We start from the raw sequence: 26174 nt of genomic DNA, 5'->3' as shown, positions 1-26174 counted from the left end.
TAGTACTCAAGATTTTTTTGTGGGGAAAATACTTTGTAAAATAGAAAGCACTATGTAAATATACATGGACACACAGGTAAATCTTATGTGTATACTTGAACATGATGGGATAACAGAAAATGATTGCTTTACATTTGAAAAGAGATCTGAAATTTCAGATACATATTTTCTGCTGTGAGAATCTCCTGTGAGTTACCAATTCTCATTATTATCATCATTATCTTGCTCTATTGAAAAGAAAAAAGTATGGGTGTGAGACAGAATATAAAGGAATTCTCTGTTAGAGTTCCAGTTAATATACGGAAGGAGTAAATAATTTATAACCACAATATAACTCACACACTGTAAAATAGTTTGTAGTCAGGAAATTTCTTACAGTTCAGTATTTTCCAAATGAAAAGTCTTTAAGACAAATCATTATAATAAAATGTCACATGTATGTGTATATACATATGTACATACCTATATATCACAAATAGCACCTTAAAATTAAGCAAATTGATGACACATCTTTATCACTTTTTAAAGATGAGTTATCATTTGAGTTGGAACGATTAGACGCTTATACCATTGTCCTTTAGTCTCTAACAGCTTAAACAGGTTTGTCTTTACTATCAATATGTTAAATAGTGAAGGCATATGGGGTGAGGGTATTTCAGATCCAAATCAATATTCAATTAAACTCAACAAACATTGATCAAATACCTACCAAAGGTACTGGAGGTGAAAAGCCAAAAACGAAACAGCCTCAACCATCAAGGAACTTATATTTTACCTATGGATATGTTTGGGTTTCCAACCCAAAATACCATTTATTTAGAACTAGAAAATGACATAAATCTAATATCAAAAGCATGTTGTCTTTTGGGCATTAAAATTTCAGATTTAGAACATTTCTGTAGAGTACCCTTAGGAAGCAAAAGATCATCATTAAATTTACTTGACTTTGAAGTGTTTTCACAGCAAGATATTAACATAAATGATTTTTTTTTTCTGTATAAAGTTACATTTCTTCTTTGGGGGCCTAATAATAATGTAGCATATATGTGTCAAGATGTAGATAGTCAGCGAAGACCTCTTAATTTTAACTAGGAACTCTCAATTACAATTCCTTGTGACATATGGAGATACTAGAGAGAACCTATCATTTGCTTCTTGAAAATAAACCCTTTCTCAATATAAATTCTTCTGTTTATCTGCTACTGCAGATAAAGAGATTTTTGCAGATGTCAAATCTATGTATTTACATTTTTTTATGGTATTGATCCATAACATGTTAAATTGTCCATTCATTGTTTTGTAAGTTTGATTTTGCACACACATTCACAGACACAGACACAAACACACACATACACACACACACACACGTATATGGAAGAAGGGAGAGAAAAAGAGCACCTAAAAAATAATGTATAATTATGTATGTTTACACACGTGTATCTCTTTAGCACTTCCATAAGATGTATGTGTGTAAATAAAATCAAACTTAAATTATACACATACACATACCCACACACAGGTTTAAATAAAACCTACTGTGTATATGAAGTACACATTTATCTGCAATAAGTAGATATTTATTTTAAAAGATCTAGTGACATATATAAAGTTCATATACATACACACACATACTCCCATATTTATGCACAGATACGTATTTCCAATTGAGCTTTTAAAACCAAATGTATTTGGGTATATAGGCACACCTGCATTCAGTACAGTGTTTCACATATCTGTGATTTTGTTAGTTATGCAAAATCATAACTTATTGAAAACTTTGCAGATGGTCTTAAAAAGTTACTTTAGCCAAAATCTTCATCATCTTATGGTCAACCTGGTCCTGAACTTCTCTGTAGCAGGTCTAGTCCACAGATTACATAGGTACAGTTTGTCACCAGACCTTCCTTCAGAGTTTTTCCAATTTGTTAAGCCCAGCCAGTTCTTGAGTTCCACTGTTATACAGGGTGACCCAAAAGTCTGAGTGCTAAAAACTTCACTAAGATTTTTGATACACTATAGTTTCTAGAGACCTCTATGATGAGGCATAAGCATAGAATTTTGAAGGGAGAGTATATTAGCATTCTGTCTATTTTTCCAATTTGGTGTTCTTTTTATTTAGCACTCATATATTTAGTTTTTTTGTTTTTGTTTTTTGTGACTGATACTGCAGCCACAAAAAGTGGAAGTTATGGTGCCTCTAAAAAAAAAACCCTCTATTTTAAGTTTTAACAATCAATATATAATTCTAGCCTGAAAACATATATTCAAAAGCCATTCATAAGTTTATTTAAATAATGCTGAAATGAGTGAATAAGAGGGTCTTTGTTCTTCATCTAAATGGTTTAAGGACAGTTTAAAAAAATCAATCAACAAAATAAAAATAAAACTCTAGTTAGGTGATTAAAACCAATTTTGTTGAAAATCAAAAGATGAAGTTATCATTCTGAAATGGAGGAGGAAGCCTTTTGGCAGATATTGTAGGAAAGATAAATGACATGAGTGATTACTATTCGATTTTTATCTTCTCTCCTCCTTCCCAGCCTTGTAAGAAGTTTGTAGGATCCAAATGATTGCCCAGGAAAGTATAAATGAAGTTTGGCTGAACACATGAGAAGGATTTTTTCAAGGAGAAAATTGTAGCTTTACTTTAAAAAAGTCAAATCAAAAGTTTGTTTGACTCACCCAAGATCAAGGCACCACAAGATGGCATGATGTATATTTTAAGCAATTGCTTCATCAACTTTCTCCCTACCTGAACGTTCAGTTCTCATATTTCGCTATTACTTTCAATAGCAGTTGCCATGAGAGCAGGAACATGTTTCTTGAGTTATGCTCAGGCTCAAAGATGAAACACAAGGGAGCAAAAACCTAGAGCATTTTCATTCTCCCCTTATTTTTCTCTATGTTCCATTTCCCACTCCCATCTTATCTAATAGGAAGTTGCTTATGATGGCTCTGCAAAATTGAAATTTTGGAAATCTTTACCAAACACAGATTAGACTAAAGTGTTTATTTAAATTTATTTTGTAATACTTGGGAAAAGTTGACATTTGTGGTTTGCTTGGGTCAAGGTTTTTAAAAGGTTTTCTTTTCAGTGACTAGGGATAATGTCTTCAGATCTAATTAAATTCCAGCCTATGCTGAAAGAGGTTCTGTTTTTATAAGCCGGGAGTTCATTATTATGTTTTCACCATGTGAAAAAAAAAATCTGTCCTGATGTAAGCTTGATAGAATAGATCTGGTCCTCAAAACCTATTGAATTGTGTTATCACTGTAACCATTGTGATGCTTCAGTATCTATAAATCAAGTCTTAGGAAAGAAAAAAAACAATTGCTACCTTAAGGAAATATTCTCTGGGGGTATGATGGAGTATTGTGATGTTGTTGTGAGACTGATGGAATACCAGAATAAATAAAAGCACAATGATCAGAGATATTGAAATGACGTTTTGTTCAAATTAAATTTCTTTACAACTTTTGGTGAAATGAAAACCTCAGTTTTAGAAGAAGCCACAATGCTTTTATTTTGTGTTTCACACTTCACTGATCTTTCATTTGCTTGATGTGGAAACTTCTCAACCAATGCAGATCATAATTCACTAATAACTTAGTGGAAAAGTCTTACAGAGTTGCTTAGGCCTCTAGGTGACACAGTACATATCACACTGAGTCCTGAAGTCAAGAAGATTTGGGTTCAAATCCAGCCACAGACATTTCCTACCTTTGTGACCATGTCAAGTTACTTAATCTCTGATTGCCTGACAGAATAGATACCCTGAATTGATTGAGAAAGGAAACGGCAAACCATCGAACAACAACATGAGTAAAGCGTTGTGTTAAGTGGTAGGGATACAAATAGAAATGTATAACTGTCTCTTCTTTCAAGAAGCTTACTTCTAATGGGGGAGACAACACATGGTTTCTGCCTTCTCTTACATCGCTCTATCATAACTGCAGATGTATATGGCACTGTGTGTTTTGTTTTGTTTAGTTTCATGGCCAGTAGTCTGGCCAATTGATGATGAAATTCATTCATCATAATTACTGAAAAACAACAACAACAACAACAAATACACACTTTTTTATTCTGTTAGTAAGTTGTGAGGTCATTCTGGGTAGCTAGGTGGCACAGTGGATAAAATGCTGTCCCTTGAGTCAAGAAACCTCAAATCTGGCCTCAGCTGCTTAGTACCTATGTGACCCTGGGTCACTTAACATCTGTTTGCCTCAGTTTCTTCATTTGTAAAAATGAAGATAATACTAGTTCCATCCTTCCTGGGTTGTTATGAAATCAAATGAGATAAAAAATATAAAGCACTTAACACAGTGCCTGGAACATAGTAAGCACTATATAAATGTTAGTGTTGTTGTTATCATCATGATTATGACTATTATTACTGGAATCTCAAAAAGATTAAGTGATTTACCTAAGGTCACATAGCTATTAAAATATCAGAAGAAGGATTCAAACTCATCTGCCTGACTCCAAGTACAGCATTCCATCCAGTATGCCAAATATTCCCTCAACATCCTGCAAAACAGGAACAATAATATTTATATATTTATGTCCTCCACTAAAGTCCTGTTTGTTTTGTCGTGGTATAGATATGACCTTGAGGGCTCTTCCAGTGCATTGCAAAGCTCTGGCATACTCTGCCAAGCTAGGAAGCTTCAGGTAGAGGTCCACATACTACCTCTATAGTTTCATTCCAGGGATATGGCCCACTAAGTTTGGAGAGATTCATTGTCAGGTTAGTCAAAAGACAATCCATTTTTCAGCCATAGCAATCCTCAAAGACTGTCTACTAATTTATAGAGGGATGGTAATTTGCATAGGTATATGGAGGCATATGGAGACCAACAAAAATAACAAATCCTTAAAGTTTAAAAAAAACACATAGCTGTAAGGATTTTTTTTTTTATTGTTTTAAAACAAGATTGCAAGAATGTTGCTTAGAAAGTCAATTGAGCAATAAACATCGATTAAACATCTACTTTGTTAAGCATTTCAGCAGGGCTTTGCTAAGCCCTGGGCACCATACTAAGTACTGGGAGTTGGCACTTAAAATGTGAATCCATATGATGCAACATGGTGAAAACAAAAAAACAGCACATTATATGGGCATTTGAAATACCTGTATCATTGAGGAGAGATGAAATTTAGGAAATGTTTTATGGACAGAAAATACAGGTGAATTTTATGCCAGCGAAAGACAGGTGGAATGATTAGCTACAAAATGTGCATCTTATAGTGCAGTTGGCCTATGTGCAGTGCCTAGTTGCTATCATGATTTCTTAGTTGCCAAATCCTATGGCTTTTTCTCAGCCTTCATTCTCCTTGACCTCTCTGCAATCTTTTACATTTTTAATTACGCTCTTTTCCTTGATACTTTCTTCTCTAGATTTTTGAGATACATTTCTCTTCTGGTTTTCATACTATCTAACTGGTCCTTCTCTATCTCCTTTTCTGGATTCTCTTTCAGATCACACACACAACCACTGGTGTCCCTGGGCTCTCTTCTTTTCTCCCTCTCTGCTACTTTATTTGGTAATCTGCTCCAGTAGATTTAATTATCACCTCTGAACTAAATATTCTCAAATCTAATTATTCTGTCCTAACCTCTCTGCTGACCTTTAATCTCTCATCTCCAAATGCCATTCAGATAGCTTAAATTGGGTGTCTAGTAGAAATTTGAAACTCAGTATATCCAAAACAGAAGTCATTATCTTACCCCCTAAACTTTTCCCTCCTATCCTCTCTGTTCCCATAGAGGGCAACACCTCCTTTCAGTCCCTCAGGCTCACAACTTGAATCATTCTGGACTCCTCACTATCTCTCACCCCCCAAATCCAATTTGGTGCTAAGGCCTGTCAAGTTCACCTTTGCAAATCTCAAATATTTCTCCTCTCCTCTGAAACTGCCACTACTCTGGTACAGGACATCATCACCTCACACCTGGATCATTGTAATAACCTGCAGATGAATGTGCCTGCCTCCAGTCTCTCCCCACTCCAATTCATTCTCCATTCAGCTGCCAAAATGATTTTCCTAAAGCGCCAATACAATCATGTCATCCCCCCAGCCCCACCTCGGTAAACGCCAATGGTTTCCTATTGTCCCCAGGATCAAATATAAATGCTGTTTGGCATTTAAAGCCCCTTATAACCTAACCCCTTTCTGGGTTTCCAGTTTTCTTACACCTTACTTCTATACATATATTCTTTCATTTAGTGACAGTGAACTTCTGGCTGTTCCACAAGCAAGACGCTCCATCTCTCGACTTCATCATTTTCTCTAGCTGTCCCCCATGCTTAGAATGCTTCTTCCTCTACTTCATTTACTGAGTTCCTTGGCTTCCTTTAAATCTCAGCAAAAATCCCATCTTTTTTGTTTTTATTTTGCTAGGTAATGGGGTTAAGTGACTTGCCCAGGGTCACACAGCTAGTGAGTATTATGTGTCTGAGGCCAAATTTGAACTCAGGTCCTTCTGACTCCAGGGCAGGTGCTCTATCCACTGTGCCACCTAGCTGCCCCTAAAATCCCATCTTTTACTGGAGGGTTTCCCAACCCTTCTGAACTTTGGTGTCTTTTCCTTTGTTAACTATTTCTTTTTTGTCGTGTGTGTGTGTGTGTGTGTTTCTGTGTATGTATGTAATTTGCTTTGTATATATTTGCTTGCTTGCTTGTCTTAGATTGTAAGCTGCTTGAGGGCAGAGAATATTTTTACCTCTTTTTGTATTCCCAGTGCTTAGCACCATGCCTGGCACTTGGTAGGCACTTAATTAATGTGTATGATTATTGATTATCGCCTAAGTTTTAGGAAAACTGGCTATATTGAATTACTAAAAACAGAACATGGTGAAAAAAAGCTTCATTTGCTTTGAGTTGACTCCAGGAATGAGATTAGAATTGAAAATGATGTAAAGGAAGACACTTTAAATTAGTTTTTCAGTCAAATAAATAATGAAGCTAGAATTTTCCAATATGGCCTTTCTCAATTTCTTCTTCCCTCCACCCCTGCATCACTGGACAGACTTACTTTTCTTCTTCTGGCCATTGTTCATTGAAGTTTTTTGAGTTCCAAGTCTAACTTTTTGCACGATGCATATCTGGAGACACCACCACTAAAAGTTCTAATACAAAAGCTTTTCAACTAAAGGTTTTTTCTTAAGTTAAAAAAAACTATATAATTCAAATATAAATACGTATACTGAGTTGTTTTATGTCTTTCTTATCTACATAAAAAAGGAAAGCTCGTTCTGTGTGCTTGATGAGAAATAACAGAAAACTTGTATCTGAGTGTACATTGGAAGATCAATTGTGTGTAAATAATAGGGCATATATATTTGGTTTGAATGTATCCCCAAACTTTTGACTATTAAAATCACTGACTAAACCAGAATAGGCCAAAGTTCAATAAAGATCTCGACTAAATAGGTAAAATATCACTACTTCTAGGAATGATACATTCATTCCCCATTGCACCAGCATTCTAAAGGGAATCTTGCCAGAAGCTTTAAGTTATTTAAATATTGCATATGCACGTTTTAGGTTTTTTATTTTGTTTTAGTTGGGGAAGAGGATCAAAAGCACAATATGATTTTTCTTTAAAGAATATACATACTAAATATTAGTTCAGCTAAGTGAAAGGTGGTAAAGGACAAACCTGGAGTAGCAATTAGATTTTATACTAGTTATATCTCAAAAGTAGGTGAGATTTTTAAATTTTTAAAAAATAAATTTTTTTAGGGAGGAAAGCTCTGCACATGTTGCTCAATATATTGCCACAGAACGATAAGAAGATTGAGGTGACTGACGTGTATTGGAGGAAGTCTTTATTTTGAAAAGATGCTGTACAAATCATGTTGTAAGATGAACTGCCTAATAGCTTGGATCCCATAGGACCATAAGCAGCCAATTAAGAATTCACAGTATCAGTACAACAAGCCAAAGATCCGATTATTTGGACAAGGATAGACATGGTGAATGAGGATTGTCTATTCTTGTGCTCAGTAGATCTTCACACATGTCGTAATGATTGAAAATAGAGCATAATATAGAATATAGATCAATCTGAAGGACAGACTTAATAACTTGAGATTAAACTGATAGCATTCTAAACAACTGGTCTTTTTTTAATTACTGGTAGAAAACAGCTAAACAGAGTGGCATGACGTAGGCAAAAAATGGATTAAGAACTAGATTTGTACTGCTCTACTTTTTCCTGTAAACAGTACGAGTACACTGATAATGTAGCAATACAGCTTTTTCAAAGAATAATATTTACTTCAAAAGAGAATCACAAATACATAGACTCCTTCCCCCTCCCTATATCACTTCAGTCTCTGGGAAGGGGAAGGGGATTAGGTTCATGGCTTAGCTCAGTTCCCTTAAAGCACAATTTCAAGTCTAAAACTTGTGGAGTTCAAGCTCCAAGCACTCTGGCTTCTCAGTGCTTTCATAGTAGGGTAGCTGACTGAATTGTCCTGCCAACAATCCTGGCTCCAAAGTCTCCATAATTCAAGCTTTTGGACCTTTGAGAATCACCTCCAGCAAGTGAAACTGAGAACACACAACACTGAACAAAAACAAACATCCCAGGCTCTTCATGGTGTCAAAGTCTACACTGAGCACAGAAACTAGAAACACAGAAGAAATGGTGGAAAAAGAGAAAAAGCAGCGTGATCTCAATACTTTTAAAGAAACAGACAGCCAGTCAAGGAGATTACCCCACCCATGTGGTAGGGGACACAAGAAGCTCTATGTTAGACAGACTAGACATATTCATAGTATGGGTTACATATGCATAATTAATTATAGAGTTCAAAAGATTCTCAAAAGAGATTATATAACTATATAATAACTAGGTTGAAGGATATCTTGAAAGTGAAAGGAAGAAATTTCAGTGTTGTCTACATTTATTCTAATTAAATCCCTTTGATTTGGTCAATTGAAAATGAAGAAAGACTTTAAGGGAAAGAGATTAACTAGAAGCTTAGTAGAGCAATCTTCAGTGATGTAGGCAGTAAATATGGGGAGAAAAGGGAGTAAAATATGCTTCCTTTGGAACACAGCAATAGTAAAATATTTTAATGCAATCAGTATTTTATGTTTTAAGTCCATGGATCAGTGAATTACAGGTATTATCAAAATAAAATATTTCTCAATTTAGAGATAAAAATAAAGTACTGTTTCTAGTGGCAACATCTCATGGTTTAATGGTTTTCACTAAACAGTCGTAGTATTTTTTGTGTTGTCCATTTGGACAAGTTTTTATATTGTTGCTTGGATAAAAGAATCCAAATGCATTTATTCAAAATTTAGGTGATATTTAGGAATTTAAACATGAGTTCTTTTACAGGAAATGAGTCACACTTGTATATGTAATTTTGAAATCTGTATCCCTAAAGAAAACTCATCATGTACTATATCTAACTTTGTAGCTTCCTTATATAAATAACACTATTCATGTTTTTGAGAATATTTTTGGTGTTTGTTTTTTTAATCACAAGAAACTCAGTTCTATTCTTTAAAAGAACATTTTAAAATATTTGTTACCAAAGTACAGTTTGGCAGCCATAGACAATTAAGCTTTATTTAATTTCCAAAGCTGCTGTATTCATTAGTGATATATTGATTACAAACACTCATTTACTAATGAGATCCCTAGGTGAAATCAGATCTCAAAAATCTGATGTTGATGGGCCCTGGTTGGAAATATTTGGTGTCTGTGTATCTACATCTAATGAGCAGCTGTGAAGAACAAGGTTGGGGAAAGTGCTCAGTATAATTACCATGATACCATAATTGATTTTAGCAAGATCTACATTTCATATAATTGTTTTATGCATTATGTTAAATCATATTTTAAAATGTTTAGAGAAAAGGAAACAGACACTAAGAAAAGGGGCTGTTAACTTCTAGGACCCCAGTATCACACAGGTTTTGAATTTTTTAATCCCTTTTTTTATTCTTTTACAAACCTCAGTGGTTGGTTATTTCCTTCAGTTGCTTATATATTATAACCATCAATAACCACTTTTACCTCCCAAACATTAGGGTAGTAATTGACCATTTCCCAGTTAGTAAAACCTAGCAATCAACAACCTTAACTTACACTGATCTTGTCCACATGAGATTAGTTTAGGCATTTAACCTTTCTGTCAGGCAGAAGCAGTGGAGCTTCAACATTACTTCTGTCCCCTCAACTGCTCTCCTTTGCCCCCACCTGAACTTGTTTTCAAAAGCTAAGTGACCCTACCTTGTTGTCCCCTTACCACACACACTTGCAGTTTAATTGGTGTACTCCCTACACCTGTATAAATATAACCTCTCTTTAGCAGATGGTGTGGCTAAAATGTGATCACTCAATGATCACTTTTATTTTTTTGTCTATATTTATTTATTTAGTCATTCATTCTTTCATTTATAAAACACACAGGCATTTATTAAATGCCTTTTATGTACTAGTTATACTCTGAGGACACAAACACAAGTTAACAAGCTCTCTTACAAAGTCATCAGCCAGAGACCAAATCTTTGATGAGCCTCCATGAATCTAGCTAAGTCTGGCTTTTGGGCAACAGAGATATAGTTTACTACTTGGCTTTACTTGAGCCATTTCCAGCTTGTGAGAACCTGCCAGAGCTTACTCTGTTACAGCCTTTGAAATCATGCATCTCTTCTATGTAAAATATAAGGCATTAGAACAGAATTTACATATAATTAAAAATAAAGTATCCCATCCAGATCCAATATTTAGTAAGTTCCAAAGTTGAGAAAGGCATAGTGTTAATCACTGTGGACACAGAGACTCAAATTAAACAGTCTCAGGCTCAAGGAGTTTACCCATTATTCTTGGGGTGGGGTGGTAGGGGAAAGAACTATAGGAAGGTATGGAAAGTTTGTTACTGCTGAGGGAATCAGCATCTTTGCAAGACTAGTTTTATAGCAAATAAATCCTCATTTCCCCCATCTGCCTCTTACCTTAAAACAGGGAATTCCTAATATTTTTTGATTCATGGATCCCTTTGGCAGTCTGGTGAATCCTAAGGACTCCTCAGAATAAAGTTCTGTTTTGTTTTTAATAATTAAAGTGAACGCTAAATTATAGTTAAAAGTAAAAGAAAATGTAATTTCTTTTCTCAAAAAGAGTAAAAGGACCCCCTGAAGTCTATCCACAGATTCTTCCAGGTCCAAGTTAAGAAGCCCTGCCTTAATAGAATCATGATATCATAGTCTAGCTGAGAAAGATAATTGATACATTTGGAAACTTGTAATTCATTTTCCCATGGGTGCCCTGTTCTATACAAAATTTTTAAAATGAGGGCTGCATTATAGCCATGTGTCACCAGTGAAGATAACTGTGCTATATTTGGTAAAGAAAATTCACAGTGGTCTGGAAATATAACAAATTTGGCTTCATCTTCATAATAACCACTATTTAAATCAGTATTTGTTTCTAGATCTAAAAATAGTTTTTTATTCAACCTTTTTGTAAAGCTCTACCAGGTGCTCTAATTCCTTTCTCTCATCTGATTTTTCAGATGAATATATTCCCACTGTCCAATTTTCCAGTAATTCCTTTAATGTATAGACTTGCAAGTGCCAGAAATATTTTCATGCACAGGTAGAGATTTCCAAATTTTTTATATATGTATATGTATGTAAATATAGATGTACATGCATGCCTGCACATTTTTATTCCATGGAATTATTTTAAATGATTTAATCCACCCACTCTCTGATGCAAAAATTCTTCCTTTCTCTTGGTCAATATATGTCCATTCTTCCTTTAAATTTTAATTCAGAACTGTTTATCCAAGGAGTACTCTTCAGATGAAACCTGTTGATTCCATCTTTGAGAACATTTCCTGTCTTTCGTCCTTACCAAATTACTTTCAGAAACCGGAATTACTAAAAGTAAATGCCTTTAAAGAATATTCAGATATTCAATTTGATATCACTGATACAGGTTTTCTCTCCTGTGGTACAGATTACAACACATCTGTGCCTGCACAACCTATGTGTTTCCTTTCCAACTCTTTCCACAAATTTGTCACAGAGGTTCCACTCAGTTTACTGAGATCTTCATTGTTTTTTCTTTGCGTCACAACAATATTATTAGAGCACACAGGCTTTCCGTTGACTAATTTATCCATGCTCTGGTCATACGACTTACCAATCTTTTTTTTTTTTTTCCTCAATCATATATTTCCCTGATGATATCATTTACTTAAGTTTAAATTTTCTTCAAAATCTCTTATTTGTTTTACATTACAACTTGCTCATTTCCACCATTTGCCTCTCCACTGCTGTCTCATTGATACTCATTTTTAATTCTTTGGAAATAGTAGTGTGTCATGCTTTGCAGCTGAACAATTTGAGTAGGATGTTAGTATCTAAAAGATGGGTTTTTGTTTCTGGAAGAAACTAGCAGTCACCAAATGAGCTTTACAGTTTTCTAAAAGCAATCTAGTCTGGCGTGTTCTTCTTGATTTATTCTGATCCCAATTCATTCATTTGTACTATCTACCCAAGAGGAAGGTAGGTAGGTAGGTAGATAGGTACCTCCTGCATGGCTCTATTCTATGTACACTTGGTCTAATTGAGCCACTTTCCCCTTTTTTTGTTGTTGTTTTGTTTTTAGTGCCATTTCTATTTTCTCTGTAAGCACAGCTGGATCTGTTAAAGTATTCAGATATGGTTCTTGATGGACAAAAGGCTTTCTTATAAAAGTGTTTGCAGAGAGGTGGCATGGCCTAATGGATAGACCTGGATTAAATAAAAACTGAGTACAGTTTCTAATGTGATACAAAGTGGTTATATGACCTTGGGCATATCTTTACCTTTAATATCCTAGAAAATTCTTTTATATTATAAATTGAAGATAGGGTTCCTCATTCAACACTCCTTATTTGATGAAGTCATAGTTCTGATTGCCCTCAAAATAAAAATAAATAAATTTAGATCCTTCCCACCCCCATTTTCCTTCTATGATCTGCTTTGCAATTTCATCTTTAAATGACTTTGAGATAACTTTATTGGATTTCTCATTCAGCTTTTTTTTTTCTGATTTTCATCTTTACTTCTCTCTATTAAGTGATGTTTCTCATAATCTTCTATGATTGTTTGCCATAGGATTTTACATACTATTTTACATTCTAACTATTGTTGCCTTTGACTAACACTCTTCTAAATATCTCACTTTCATCAGCCATCCTTGTCTACTTCTTTTTCAGTCTTAGAAGGAAAAATGTTTTCCCCTTACTAAAGCCAAAACCTCCACCTGCACCCTTAGTCCTATCTATGCCCATATTCTCCATAATCTTGTTCTATCAATCATACCCCTTCTTTACTCATTCTTTTCTTGCTGCCTACAAACATTCTTAGATCCCTGGCATCCTCAAAACAAAACAAAATAAAAACAATTTTCTTTGGCTTTGCCCTCTCATCAAACTATGATCCTATCTTTCTCCTTCACTGCCAAAAAAAAAAAAAAAGAGCAGTCTACCCTCACAGCTTTTCATTCTCACCTCGTCAGGGATTGGTAGGCCCCTTCCAACTCTAGCTCTTTTGAACTCTCACAATCTGACATTGTCACCACCACTCTCCTAAAAACTGTCTCCTAAGCTGCTAATGACTTTCTTAACACCAAATCTAGCTGCCTTTTTTTCTTTCCTTGGCCTCATCCTCCTTAACCTCTTTGTGCCATTGAACACTATGGATCACTCATTCCTTCTTAATACTCATTCTTTCCTTGTTTATATGATGCTTTATATGCTGAGTTCTCCCACTAAGTCTCTGACCTGTCCTCTTTGTTAATCTGCTGATAATTCTTAAATTCAAGTGTCTGTAAGTGTCTGTGACCACCCTCTGGTTCCTCTTTACACTCTCTCATGATGATCTCACCTACTTCTTTGCTTTCAATTATCATGCCTATGCATGTTCCTTCCATTTATTTTTCTTCTTTTAAATCCAGTATTGTTGGATTGGATTTATCTGTATGAATGTTTGTATGGCACCTCAAACTCAGTATGTTCATTTCCACTCAATCTGCCTATCCCTAATGAAGTTGATGGTACCACTATTCACCCAGTCATCCAAGCTCATAACCTGCCCTGTAGAATAGATGGGGGCAGCTAAGTGGCTCAATGGATACAACAATGTTCCTAGAGTAAGGAAGACCTGAGTTCAAAATCTGGCCTCAGATTTCTCTGACCCTGGGCAAGTCACTTAACCACTCTAATGCCTCAGTTTTCTCATTCGTAAAATGGAGAAATAATAGCACCTACCTCCTAGAGTTATTGTTAGGATCAAATGAAATATTTGTAAAGTTTTTTGTAAATTTTAAAGAACTATATAAATTCTAGTTGTCATAATCATCATCATCATTGTTATTACTGTATTTAGTGATTGTGAAAGGACCTTATGCAGTAATTTTAATCAAATGAGCCTCTCAATCCATAATTTGCACACATATCGCCACAGTGGTGTTGTGTGTTTAGTGTCACATTTCTTTTTAGTAGCCGTGGTGATAGAATTCTTAGTTATCTCTTCTTATTGTCTTTCCATGAAGACATTACCCCCATCTGCCTTTGGAAGGAATTGATGTCTGTGGAGGACAATGTATTAATGACTACTTATGTTAATTCTAGTGCTAACACATACCAAAATGTAATAACTGGTTCATACCTACTACCTTTCCTTTTCTGGGAGATGGTAAGCAAGAGATGTGCTGTCTTTATAAGACTCTGAGACAATGATTTGGTTTTAATAACAACAACAACAATATCTAACATTTCTGTAGCACTTACTATGTGCCAGGCACTATGCTAAGCACTTTATAATTATTATCTCATTTGATCCTCACAACAACCCTGGAAGTCAAGTGCTATTATTCTCCCCAATTTACAGATGAGAAAACTGAGGTAAAAAGAGGTTAAGTGATTTGCCCAGGGTCAGACAGCTAGTAAGTATCACAAGCCAGATTTAAACTTAGGTGTTCCTCACTCCACATAGCTACCCAAAGACTGACCCTTACTTGAAAAAACAGTCTTCCGTAGCATGTGGATCTTGACTGGGAAACGTTTTGGTTTCCTCAATATGTGTCACCTCTCTGACAAAGACTCTTATCCTCCCAGTATATCCTCTTGTTCAGAAAATGCTGTCAGTGCTCCTTTACTCTCCTAGACACTAATGAAGCTACATGTTGTATATTCACAAGTAAAGGGGACATTTCTAAGACACTTGAAATATTTTTTATTTAAATTAAAAAGAAAGTCCCAAAGCAAAATAAAAGAAAGAAATTACACTCAGAAAATGAGCATGTGGAGCCATATAAAATATGTAGAAAAGAGACAAATTGACCTGTAGTCCCATTTATTTAATTCAAAGGGGAAGAGAGGCAGCTGTAGAGTTAGAAAGACCTAAGTTCTAGTGTCTCCTCTGAAAAATATTGCTGTGTGACTCCTGGCTAGTCACTTAACTTCTCTATGCCCCAGGCAATTTTCTAAGGCCAGAAGTTGCAAGGGAGGTGCTGACTAGCCTTAGTAAAAGGACCTGCCTGGCCTAAAAAACACTTTTTTAAGATCATAAAAAAATAAGCAAAAAAGCTCTTCTCCTTTGCTTTCACAGAGCTCAGAGTTTCTGCAGTCTTGCAGAAGCAAGAGAGGAATACTTGAAGGAATGTGGAGTAAAAGTAGAGAATTAATTACGAAATGGAGTAATGTAGAACTTTAATGTATGCCTAGAGAAGCCTCTCCATTAAACATGATTTGTTTGAAGAGAGCATCTTCTGTTAGTTTGCCCAAAGAAAAGTATACTTAAAATTCTGTAAGACACTAAAGATAGTTATGAAATTATTTGAAAAAAATGTCCAAAGATAGATAGGAAAGAAATAATACAAATTCCTTTGGATTATTCTTGTAAAAGAATAATTTTTTGTAATTTTGATGAGTTTACGTGATTTTTTAAATTGATATCTTCCCTCTCCTCTCTGATTACTTTTCTTCAAGTAGTTATGACATGGATTACATTCATGAACAAGAGGTTCAGGCATAGCGATTTGGTGGGAAAGGAAGAGTATTCAAGATTCAGAGTTTTGACATTAGTTTCAGGTGTTAATGAGGTGCAAAGTGCAACTATTTCTCTAGGTGACTGAAGTAGAGTTGGAAATTTAGGTCATATGAGTTGAACAGCTTAATGCATTAAGGGACCATGTTGCATGTTAGAACATCATCAGTATGACTACTGAAGTCACCAAGAAAGAGAGAGTAGAGAGGAAAACAGGTCAGCATCTGCACATTATTTTCAAAAATGGCTCTGGTTCCATGTTTAGGGCTAAAGCCAACTGCTACAGTCATGGAGGAAAGTGGAAGAGTAATAAAAGAAAATGACATGGTTTTGGACAAGGTGACAAAATCAAGTGGCTTAAACTTGTAAAGAAGAGGATTTGTGGAATGATGGTTGTAAAGTGAGAATTTTAAAATGGAAGTGGTGTGCAATAATTTTGCTACATCCTCCTACTGACTGTGAGTTGGAGATGGAGGAGAGAGCAGTCAACAAGGGAAACGGTGGAGAGAGTCAGGTTCCAGTTAATGCCAAGAGATGTAAGGAATTCAGAGTTAAGAGATCTAGAATGAAAAAGATGTTGCTGATAATAGGACATGGCTTTTTAAGAGGATTCATTGTTGGCAGAGGAGAATAGGAACTTGAGAAAGGTAGAGCTGTGGCCAAATCAAAACAGGACTTTGGGAAGACAGCAAAAGAAAACCAGGATTTTGGTTTTTTGTTTTGTTTTTGGGGGTGGTTTTTTGTTTTGTTTTTTTGCTCAGACACATGTAAAAAAAGAAAGATTACAGCAATAGGATTTTGGATATTGCTAGTCATGGTATATGGGGAATGTTATTAGGCAAAAGTTTATGTTATAAATCAACAGTTAGAGTATTAGTGTAATGGACCCTAAATGATCTTATTTCCTAAATGGATCATCCATTCACACAGTTGAAGAAGGTTAAGGGTAAAGGGCATGAAAACCCAGATATTGTTGGAGGCTTTTGGTGATTCTCTTTCCCAGGTTGAATGCCTGCTTCAATGATTGTAGGGGCAAAGGTCAAAGAGGCCAAGAGAGCAGTGAAAGTGGAAGTAATGAATCTGGAAAATTAAAAAATATATATATCTCATACTCTTAAGCCAGCATCTCCAAATTACCTTAAGAAATGATTGCTTCCTTCTCTACATTTGATTCTTTATGCATATCAATAAAAGGAGTCTTCAGGTGGAAGTATAATGAAGACTTAGAGATCTCAATTGAGAAACTCTTTTAAAAGTCACAGGCAAAGTATACCAAGACAAAAGCTTTTTTCCTTGTTTGGTCCCAATCTCAGTATTAGTTCCTATTTAATCAGACCCATATTTTTTGAAATATGTTATCTGATTTCACTCAAAATATGAACACAGACATTTGCAACCTTGGCAACTCTTCTGAAATATACCCCTTTAAGCCATTGTTGCCTGGAGCAAAAATTGAGGAATATCTTTAAATGAAGCCTTTATCCTAAATGACACTTAAGATTGCATCTAGATCTAGGTCAATATACCTATGATCTAATCTATCATTCTCATTTAATAGACAGCATTATGATTTCTTTTTATATAGTCCCACATACTCATTTTCTGAGTGTAATTTCTTTCTTTTATTTTGCTTTGGGACTTTCTTTTTAATTTAAATAAAAAAATATTTCAAATGTCTTAGAAATGCCCCGTTCACTTGTGAATATACAACATGTAGCTTCATTAGTGTCTAGGAGAATGTAGGGGTACTGACAGCATTTTTTAAGCAAGAGAATATATTGGGAGGAAGAGAGTATTTGTCAGAGAGGTAACATATATTGAAGAAACCAAAACATTTCCCAGTCAAAATACACATGCTATGGAAGACTGTTTTTTCAAGTAAGGGTCAGGCCTTTTTGCATAAACTTCCACCTAGTTTTTACCTCTTTCCCCACTAATTCTACCACCACCATTGGTTTCACTGGGGATCAGAGGGAGAGACCTTAATGGTGTACTCAAAGAAGTTCAGAATTAATGTCACAACTCTTTATAGCCCAGGACATTGTAGTTTGGAAGAGATGAGTTAAGGAACATGGTAAAGTCTAGAAAGTGCTCTGGTGTAAGGACAGGAGAAGGGAAGATAAAGCTTTACGTGGTTATTGTTTTCCTTTCATTTTCCTTATTCTTCTTGAATACCATGAACCAAAGTGAATTCTATCACCTAGCATTTATATTCAGAAACATTAAACATTGTTCAGCTCTTTAAATTGGACTAAATATATACCTGATGGAAAGTCAACTTTTATTCATCTGGGGCAGAGTATAATAGAAGTAGGTTCATCTCAATATAAGGAAAAACTTTCTATCAATTAGACATAGTTGGATTACATTCAGAGGTATCAATTACCCTCAGCTGAAATTTTCAAGCAGAGAGTGGGTGTAAACAGTGTTAATAATAAAACAATTTATATAATACTTTGAGTAATAGAAATCATTTTCCTTACAAGAACCTCACGAAGTAGGTAGTAAGTGAAATCACTGAATTTTATAGATAAGGAAACTGAGTCTTAGATATGTTGAGACAGAAAGACAGTCTGTAAGCAATGCTGGGCAAGTGATTTGCCTAAGATCATGCAGTGAATTAGCTCATAGCAGAGTTTAAGATTGAATCCAATTTCCTTAATTTCCAAATCAGTGATTTTTTTTTAATAACAAGGAATGAATTGTGTTTTGTAAGTAGCTTCATGTATTTTAGCTACTTCTTAGTGTCATTGTACTATTGGTTAATACCTGTATAAAGTCTCTTCAGTCTGTAAGATACTTCCCCCCTACACGCACACACACACACACATACTTGAATTAATCAATCTAGTAAACTAGATATTAAGGTCATTTCCTATAATCTCATTGCAACTGTAGAAAAGCTCTTAATCAATTTGAGGAGACAATAGAACTTTGGGACATTAGATGAAAGGTAAATTTTGATTCATTGAGAATATCAAGTCATACCTCTTGAGAGACATAAAAACAGCGAGTCAGATGAGCTATGAGTGCGTCAAGTGGTGAGGGATTCCAGGGTCAGAGGGAATTGCTCTGGGGAACAAGGAAGGAGAGAATCAAAACTCTCTCTGAATGTTAGAAATTTTCTTGAACTGAGGCTTTGAGCTATAGTTGTATTAATAACTTTCTGTCTTATATAAGCTCCATAAAATAACAGTGAGAACTTCATAGATCTGAAGGCAATTGTAACGCCAATATACCAAAGTCAAGCTAATTGTTATAACAGGCTGTGGCTGATTAAATATCTAACCCCCATATCAGCAAGAGGAAGGGAGAAAGCAGAGTAGAGACAAGGTAAAGCCTCTGAGATTCATCTCTGCCCCTTCTAGAAGGAAGGAAGAAATAGAAATTGTCAAGTGCCGTCCACCAGTGTTACAAGGCTGTTTTGCAATTGTTGTAGTTGCTTTGTAGTAGAGAAGGTAAAATCTCTTGATGTGAAATTTAGACATTACCTTTAGATATCTTAATTAATCCATGCTTTCCCTGTCTCTGGTGTCATGGACAATCAAGAATAGAATAGTTCCTGATAATAGGAATGAACACAGTCAGTTCCCTTTAAACAGAAGAGGACATTTTATGAATCAGCATAGTATGTCCTAAATTACGTCTGTCACTGCAAGTTCCATTTTCTCTTTTGTACTAAAATATTGTGTAGAATCTAGAGAATGAATGTAGGTTTCCTTTGGTTGAATTTCATGTCTTGTGTCCTGTAGAAGGAATTTATCATCTTATGAATTAATTTTTGGATTGAGATTAGGCTTCTAAAAGTTTCATATATATATATATGTGTGTGTGTGTGTATATATATATATATATATATATATATATATACACATATTTTTACTTTCCTTTTTCCATAGGTAACTATAAGGTTAATGCTATACTTTCACAGTTCTTGTTTCTTTTATTGTGATCATCTTTATATATTCTAGAATGTTTGGCATTTCTATTTTGTAAGCCACAATTTTATATTGTTAATGGAGACTAGTATTCTTAAATGCGATTTTTCTCCAGAAAAGTGTAAACTGGGTACCCTGGATTCCCAAAACTAATCATCTTCTCTCTTAAAATCAGGATTAGTTGGATCTGACAACTAAGTATGCAGTAGGTATCGTTCAAAGGTAGAAAATAACTACTTTTTTATTAGATTATATATTATATGATATAATGTTCATATATATTACATATACATATGTACATATACACATAGATATAATGTTATAACTGTCATTTTGCTTGCAATGAGGTAAGATAATAGCAAAAATCCATACAGTCAAGCTTCTAACATACTCAATCATTCAGTCTTAAAAATCACATTCTGGAAGCAAAGATTTGCAGTAATAATGTAAATTGGAATTATTGAGTCATGCTGGTTTGATATGTGCTTTTAATTGCCTATCATTTATCAAGTTATTTGTTTTTTATTTTCTTGTAGGGATGACCTGTCAAGCTCGGACTTCATACACTGAAGATGAAGTTCTTTGGGGTCACCGCTTTTTCCCTGTTATTTCCTTAGAGGAAGGATTCTTTAAAGTTGATTATTCCCAGTTCCATGCAACCTTTGAAGTCCCCACCCCACCTTACAGTGTGAAAGAACAGGAGGAAATGCTTCTGATGTCCTCCCCTTTAATAGCACCAGCCATAACTAACACTAAAGAAAGGAATAATTCTGTTGAATGTCTAGATGGAATAGATGACATTAGTACCAAACTCCCATCGAAGTTACAAAAAATTACCGGAAGAGAAGACTTTCCCAAAAAACTCCTAAGAATGAGTTCTACAACTTCAGAAAAGGCCTACAGTTTGGGAGATTTACCCATGAAACTTCAACGAATAAGCTCAGTTCCTGGCAATTCAGAAGAAAAACTGGTATCTAAAACCACAAAGATGTTGTCTGATCCCATGAGCCAGTCAGTGGCTGATTTGCCACCAAAGCTTCAAAAGATGTCAGGAGGTGCAGCCAGAATGGAAGGGAACCTTCCAGCCAAATTAAGAAAAATGAACTCTGATCGATTCACATAACAAAAGCAGACTTTTAGGAATTATTTAAAGTTGAAGTTAGTAGTAGTCCAAATTTTGTCTAATAAAGTAAGCCTCTCCATAGGACAGATTGTGAGAAAGGTGACATTTCCCTGTGTATTCCATGTACCCATGGCAACATTGCTCCTCAAGTAATGCTGACTATGCAGAAAATGGAAATTGTAATGGGGGAAAGTCAAAAAGGACCTGCTATTATTAACTGGCATGTAGTATCACACCAAGCATGCAATAATGTGCAAATTTCACATTTAGTTTTATGGCATGATTCTTAACTATATTTATATTGTACATTCTGAAAAATATTTAAGGAGGTATTACCCTCCCCTATATTTCTAAAGTGTATAGTAGACAAATGAGTGGATAGCTTTCAGGGCACACTACAATTTTAAGTTAACATATATACATATATGTATGTGTACCTATGCACATATATACATGTACATATATATTTGTGATAGAGATTGTATTGTTCTGTTCAATATAATAGTCCTGCTGCATGTTTACTTTCTTAGAATGCTAAGTTTATTGGCATTACAAAATTATTAACCAGTTACTTGAGCCTTAAATTATTTGTCATTTTAAAATTTGATTTAATGTTTGTTTCAGTTTATCTGTCATTTAGGATCACGGGAGGCTTTCGCTTATGCTTTAAAAGAAGCATTCACAAAGTTTGTACTATTTTAGGGCTGTGCAAATGATGACCCTATAGAGTTAACTTTTTAAATACAAGTTACAAATATGCAGTGATATCACTATATAAAGTGTCTTTATGATTTTTTTTTTACAAATGATGTGAAAATGATAAAAACGAGGAAATGTTGCTTGATTTGACATCTGCAGAATTTGGCCCCTTTCCTGGAAAGGTTAATCTTGTTTCTTAAAATGTTGTGAAGTTTTAAATAATTATATTTTCTAAAAATATCAAAAGGCTTACATTCTCAAACAGCTTCATACAGGACCCAGCACATGAACAAATGCTGAATCATTATGGTAATAATTAGGAGTCAAGTTACTTTGAATATGTCAGAATCTGATTACAAGTTCAGTGATGAATGCTTCCTATTGCAGCCTGAATCAGTTGGATCCATATAAACATTATGGTGTGAAATTTTTCTCATTTTTAAAACAAGCAATTATCTCAAACAAGGTGACCATTTAATGATGAATTATGATAAATATTTATCCATAACAAATGTATAGGTCTTATTTTATTTCAATTTTTATTCTTTTCCTCTGCTAAGTAGTTTTATTGTTTATTGCCCTCATTTTCTCTCTCACTTCAGCAACTTCTCCAGTTCATTGATTCCATTGATTTGGACAGGAACTTTTTGTACAGAAGAAATATATGGGGTTGTGGAAAAAAATTAAAATCTAATGTAATAAGAATACTTTCAGAACAGAGTATAAGCAAACTTTTGGCTCCATTAGGCTCCCTGCTGTAAACTAGTCCAATCCAGCATGTATTTCCTTTAGGTACCTAGCATATGCAAAGACTATGATTGGTACTATGGATACAAAGATTAAACAAGAGACATTCTCTGACCTTCAGGAGCTTACATACTATAGCAGAGAATGTAAACATTTAAACTAGTAAGTATATACATGTTTATTTGAAGAGGAGGAAGGAGAAAGTACTAATTGCTATCAGGATCATGAAATACAATGAGTTGGCACATGAACTGAGACTTGGCCAATAGTATTTTCCTAACCCCAACTTCTGAAACTCTTTAATAGTTGGCATGAAGTTGTAGTTACCAATTATTGGAATACCTGAGACAATGATTTGGAATGCATGAGTGAGGCAGCAGTTTGAGGAGGTAACCATAGTACACCTTCACTGCATCTTTATGGCCCTGTTCATAAGAAGCAATCAGTGATAAAAAGGGCATAAAGAGCAATGATGTACCTTACTTCTGGTTTTCTTTATTATAAAAGGATTGTGTGTATATAGTCTGACTCAGTGACTTCCTAAGGATCATAGATTTAGAGCTGGGAGGGACCATAAAAGACATTATCAGATCCAGCTCCCTCATTTTACAAAAGATGAGGAGACTAAAGGTGAGAGTGGGTAAGAAACTTGCCAAGGATCACACATTGGATTCAAACTAAGGTCATCCTGACATCTGGTCCTGCTCTCTATCATTATGCACATATTATTGCTCAGTAATTCAGTGGGACTGGTTCATGTTCCCTCTAACACTCGTATAGTTATTTTGGATGTAGTTAGTAGGGTAAATGATATTTTGTTTTGTAGAAAAGCAGTATAATTTAGTGCAATGGTTCTCAAAGCGTGGAGGTCCTAGAGCCCTTTTCAGGAGAGCCTACAGGTCAAAACTATTTTCATAATAATACTAAGACTTTAGTTTTAATTTCTAATATGGTAAATACCTATAACGAGAACCCAAATAAACAAAAATATCTTTGAGGGGAGGAGTTTCTCAGTAATTTTTAAGAATATAAAGGGGGTCCTGAGACCAAAAAGTTTGAGAACCAAATAATAAATAGAGGCCCAGCTGTGTGATAAGTCACTTGATCTTTCAAGGCTCCTGGCAACTCTTTAAAGATTATATATTAAAGAGGTCTTGCTCATCTTGTATCAATGGATGAATTTTCAAGCTCTGATGAAATGTCACACACACACACACACATACACACATAACTGATTAGGGTGATAACTCATAATATTAAAACCGAAAAATCAGGACGGGCAAATTTCCCACTGAATGAACCGACATTAGTTCCCTTTCTCCCAGTGTCAACTCCCCTTACACGAGTATCTGAGTATCCAAAATGTGGTTTATTTATGTAAGAATAGAGATACAACAGGATATTATGAATCTGTTGGGGTCAGGTGATTAAAAGTAGTCATCAAGCATTCATTAAGCACTTAATATGAGTCAGTCACTGAGCTAAACACTGGGCATACAAAAAAAGGTAAAAATATATTGCTTGGTCTCAGGAGTTCAAATTCTAATGGGAGAGATAACATGCAAAGAAATGTACATACAAGATGTGTACACTGTAAATGGAAGGTAATATCAGAGGAAAGGCATGCTTTAGTAATTACTCAACATTGACTGTCCATTGTATACAGAACCCATTCCAATCTCTCTATTTTAACTCACTTGCTGCAGAAAATGAATAGAATATGTGTGTGTTGCAGGTAGAGGTGATTTTTTCTTATTGGTGAATGTTGCCTTATATGAATGACAGATGTCATTTCCAGAAAGGCATTCTCTAAAGTACATTTTTACATGTGACTTATTTCTAAGATCTCTCTATTTCAGATGGATTCGTCTGAGTGAATCTTGTTTGTTCTTGTTGTCGCTTTTTGTGATATAGCACTTTGCTTTCTAGGATTGGGGGTGAGAGACGCCCAGGGTAGTTATGTCATTCTCAATGAATTCATTGCTATGAAACAGAACTGTGTTCACAACTATACTGAGTATAGTTAACAGAGAAATGGTGCCCTTTTCTCTCACTTCACCAGTTATTGGTTCTCTCTGACCTCTAGTCCAACCAAGTTATCTTATTTCCAAATTGTTCAACCTAGAGGCCTCTTGTCAAAGTGATTTCTTGGAACTTGTGTTTAGTCTGTGTATGGCACCCTTCCTTAGCACAGAGGCCTTATGCTCTTTTATGGACTGAATAAAATAGAAATCTCTGGGCACTGTCACTTGGCAGATTTTGTGAGACTTACGCCTTGGGAAAGAGTTTAAGAGATAAAGCAAACCTGCATCAAGATGATCTTTGGCCCATTGGTGTTGTGGTCAGTATTATACACACTGGAAGGAAACCCTCTGACTCTACAAAATGTTTGATGAATTGAATAATCCTACTTAAGTTAGCTACTGCAAAATGCTCCCTATTCATAAAGTTCTCATGTTGCAGAACCCATCAAAATGAACATGTTCCAATCTGATTCATCCAAATGCTGTAAATAAATAAATGAAATAAAATAATTTTGATAATTTGTGTCTTCAACTTAAAAAAAATCACATGTGAATTCATATCTTAGCCATCTGGTATGACATGAAAATACATTCTTGAATGAGTATACTGAAAGTAACAAACAGAGAGTGATTCTGTTTTAATTTTTAACTTATGGAAGGTTCTTAATTAACTAGTACAATGTACTTCGTTGTCCCAGTACATAAGCCACTCACTTCCTGGTAGTAAGATAGGCACTTAGGCAAATTGGATCTTTGAGAGCAGACAAGGGCCACTTAATGCATGCTTGCTACTAAGGAACAATTTAGAAAGTGTCCAAAAGCTGGCTCATGATCTATTTGTAAGACTACTACTGTTTTTTCTCTTACAGTTCTGCCCAGCCTGAGGGCTTAACATTATAAAGGCGGTTCAGATTAACTGCACAGCAGGTCTGTGTTCTCTACTGTGGAATCTATGCTTGAATTATACTGTAAATTGTACATATTTAAATTAAAATCAAAATAATTGCATTTTCTGGCATGCAATCTCTAATTACATAAATGTACAAGTTCATTTGGGTTATACAGAATATACACTCTTGTACTCAATACTGCAAGCTCAGTTTTATCAAAGCTTTATTAAACTTTCAAAACATTGTTGGGTTTAATTTTTACAGTGTGCTTGTCATTTTTGCACTTTCCATCAGCTGATTATTCTAAGATTCTCTGGGGTAAGTTTAATTGTGGTAAGGTTTAATACCCCTGAGATATAGTAATCTGATCAAAGTTGTTTCCTGTAAGAAAATGGCGGAGGGGGGAAGCTTTTTTTTTCTCTTGCCTTTGTTTCCTGCAGCATTAGAAAGGCATAGAATATTGTGATAGTCTAATATCCTAATTGTACTTTATTCAATAATCCAGTAAAAAGACCAATGAGAGAAAAAAGGTTAAAAAGGCATAGGTTTATTAAATCTCAAGGAGAGAGATAAGACATGAATAACTTTAAAGAAATTGGATTTACATACTGTTTCATTTATACCAAGGATTCTTAACCTTTTTTTTTCCTGTCGTACATTGCTCTGGCAATCTGGTGA

The 26174-nt window shown here is 34.9% G+C and overlaps 1 protein-coding gene across 1 annotated transcript in view; it reads left to right on the top strand.

The window, feature by feature from the left end:
* The window catches only part of LOC114045935 (G protein-activated inward rectifier potassium channel 1), a 197891-nt gene extending 176753 nt beyond the window's left edge, over positions 1–21138 (top strand). Inside the window, exon 3 of the mRNA XM_027866148.1 lies at positions 20550–21138. Within this exon, the coding sequence (XP_027721949.1) occupies positions 20550–21136 (587 nt within the window). The 3' untranslated portion in view covers positions 21137–21138. The remainder of the gene's footprint in view (positions 1–20549) is intronic.
* The last annotated feature ends 5036 nt before the right edge of the window (positions 21139–26174 follow it).

This window comes from Vombatus ursinus, unplaced genomic scaffold, assembly GCF_900497805.2.
Source record: "Vombatus ursinus unplaced genomic scaffold, bare-nosed wombat genome assembly UNPS02014779.1, whole genome shotgun sequence".
Classification (NCBI taxonomy): Eukaryota; Metazoa; Chordata; class Mammalia; order Diprotodontia; family Vombatidae; genus Vombatus; species Vombatus ursinus.
This window is presented reverse-complemented; position numbering and strand designations above follow the sequence as displayed.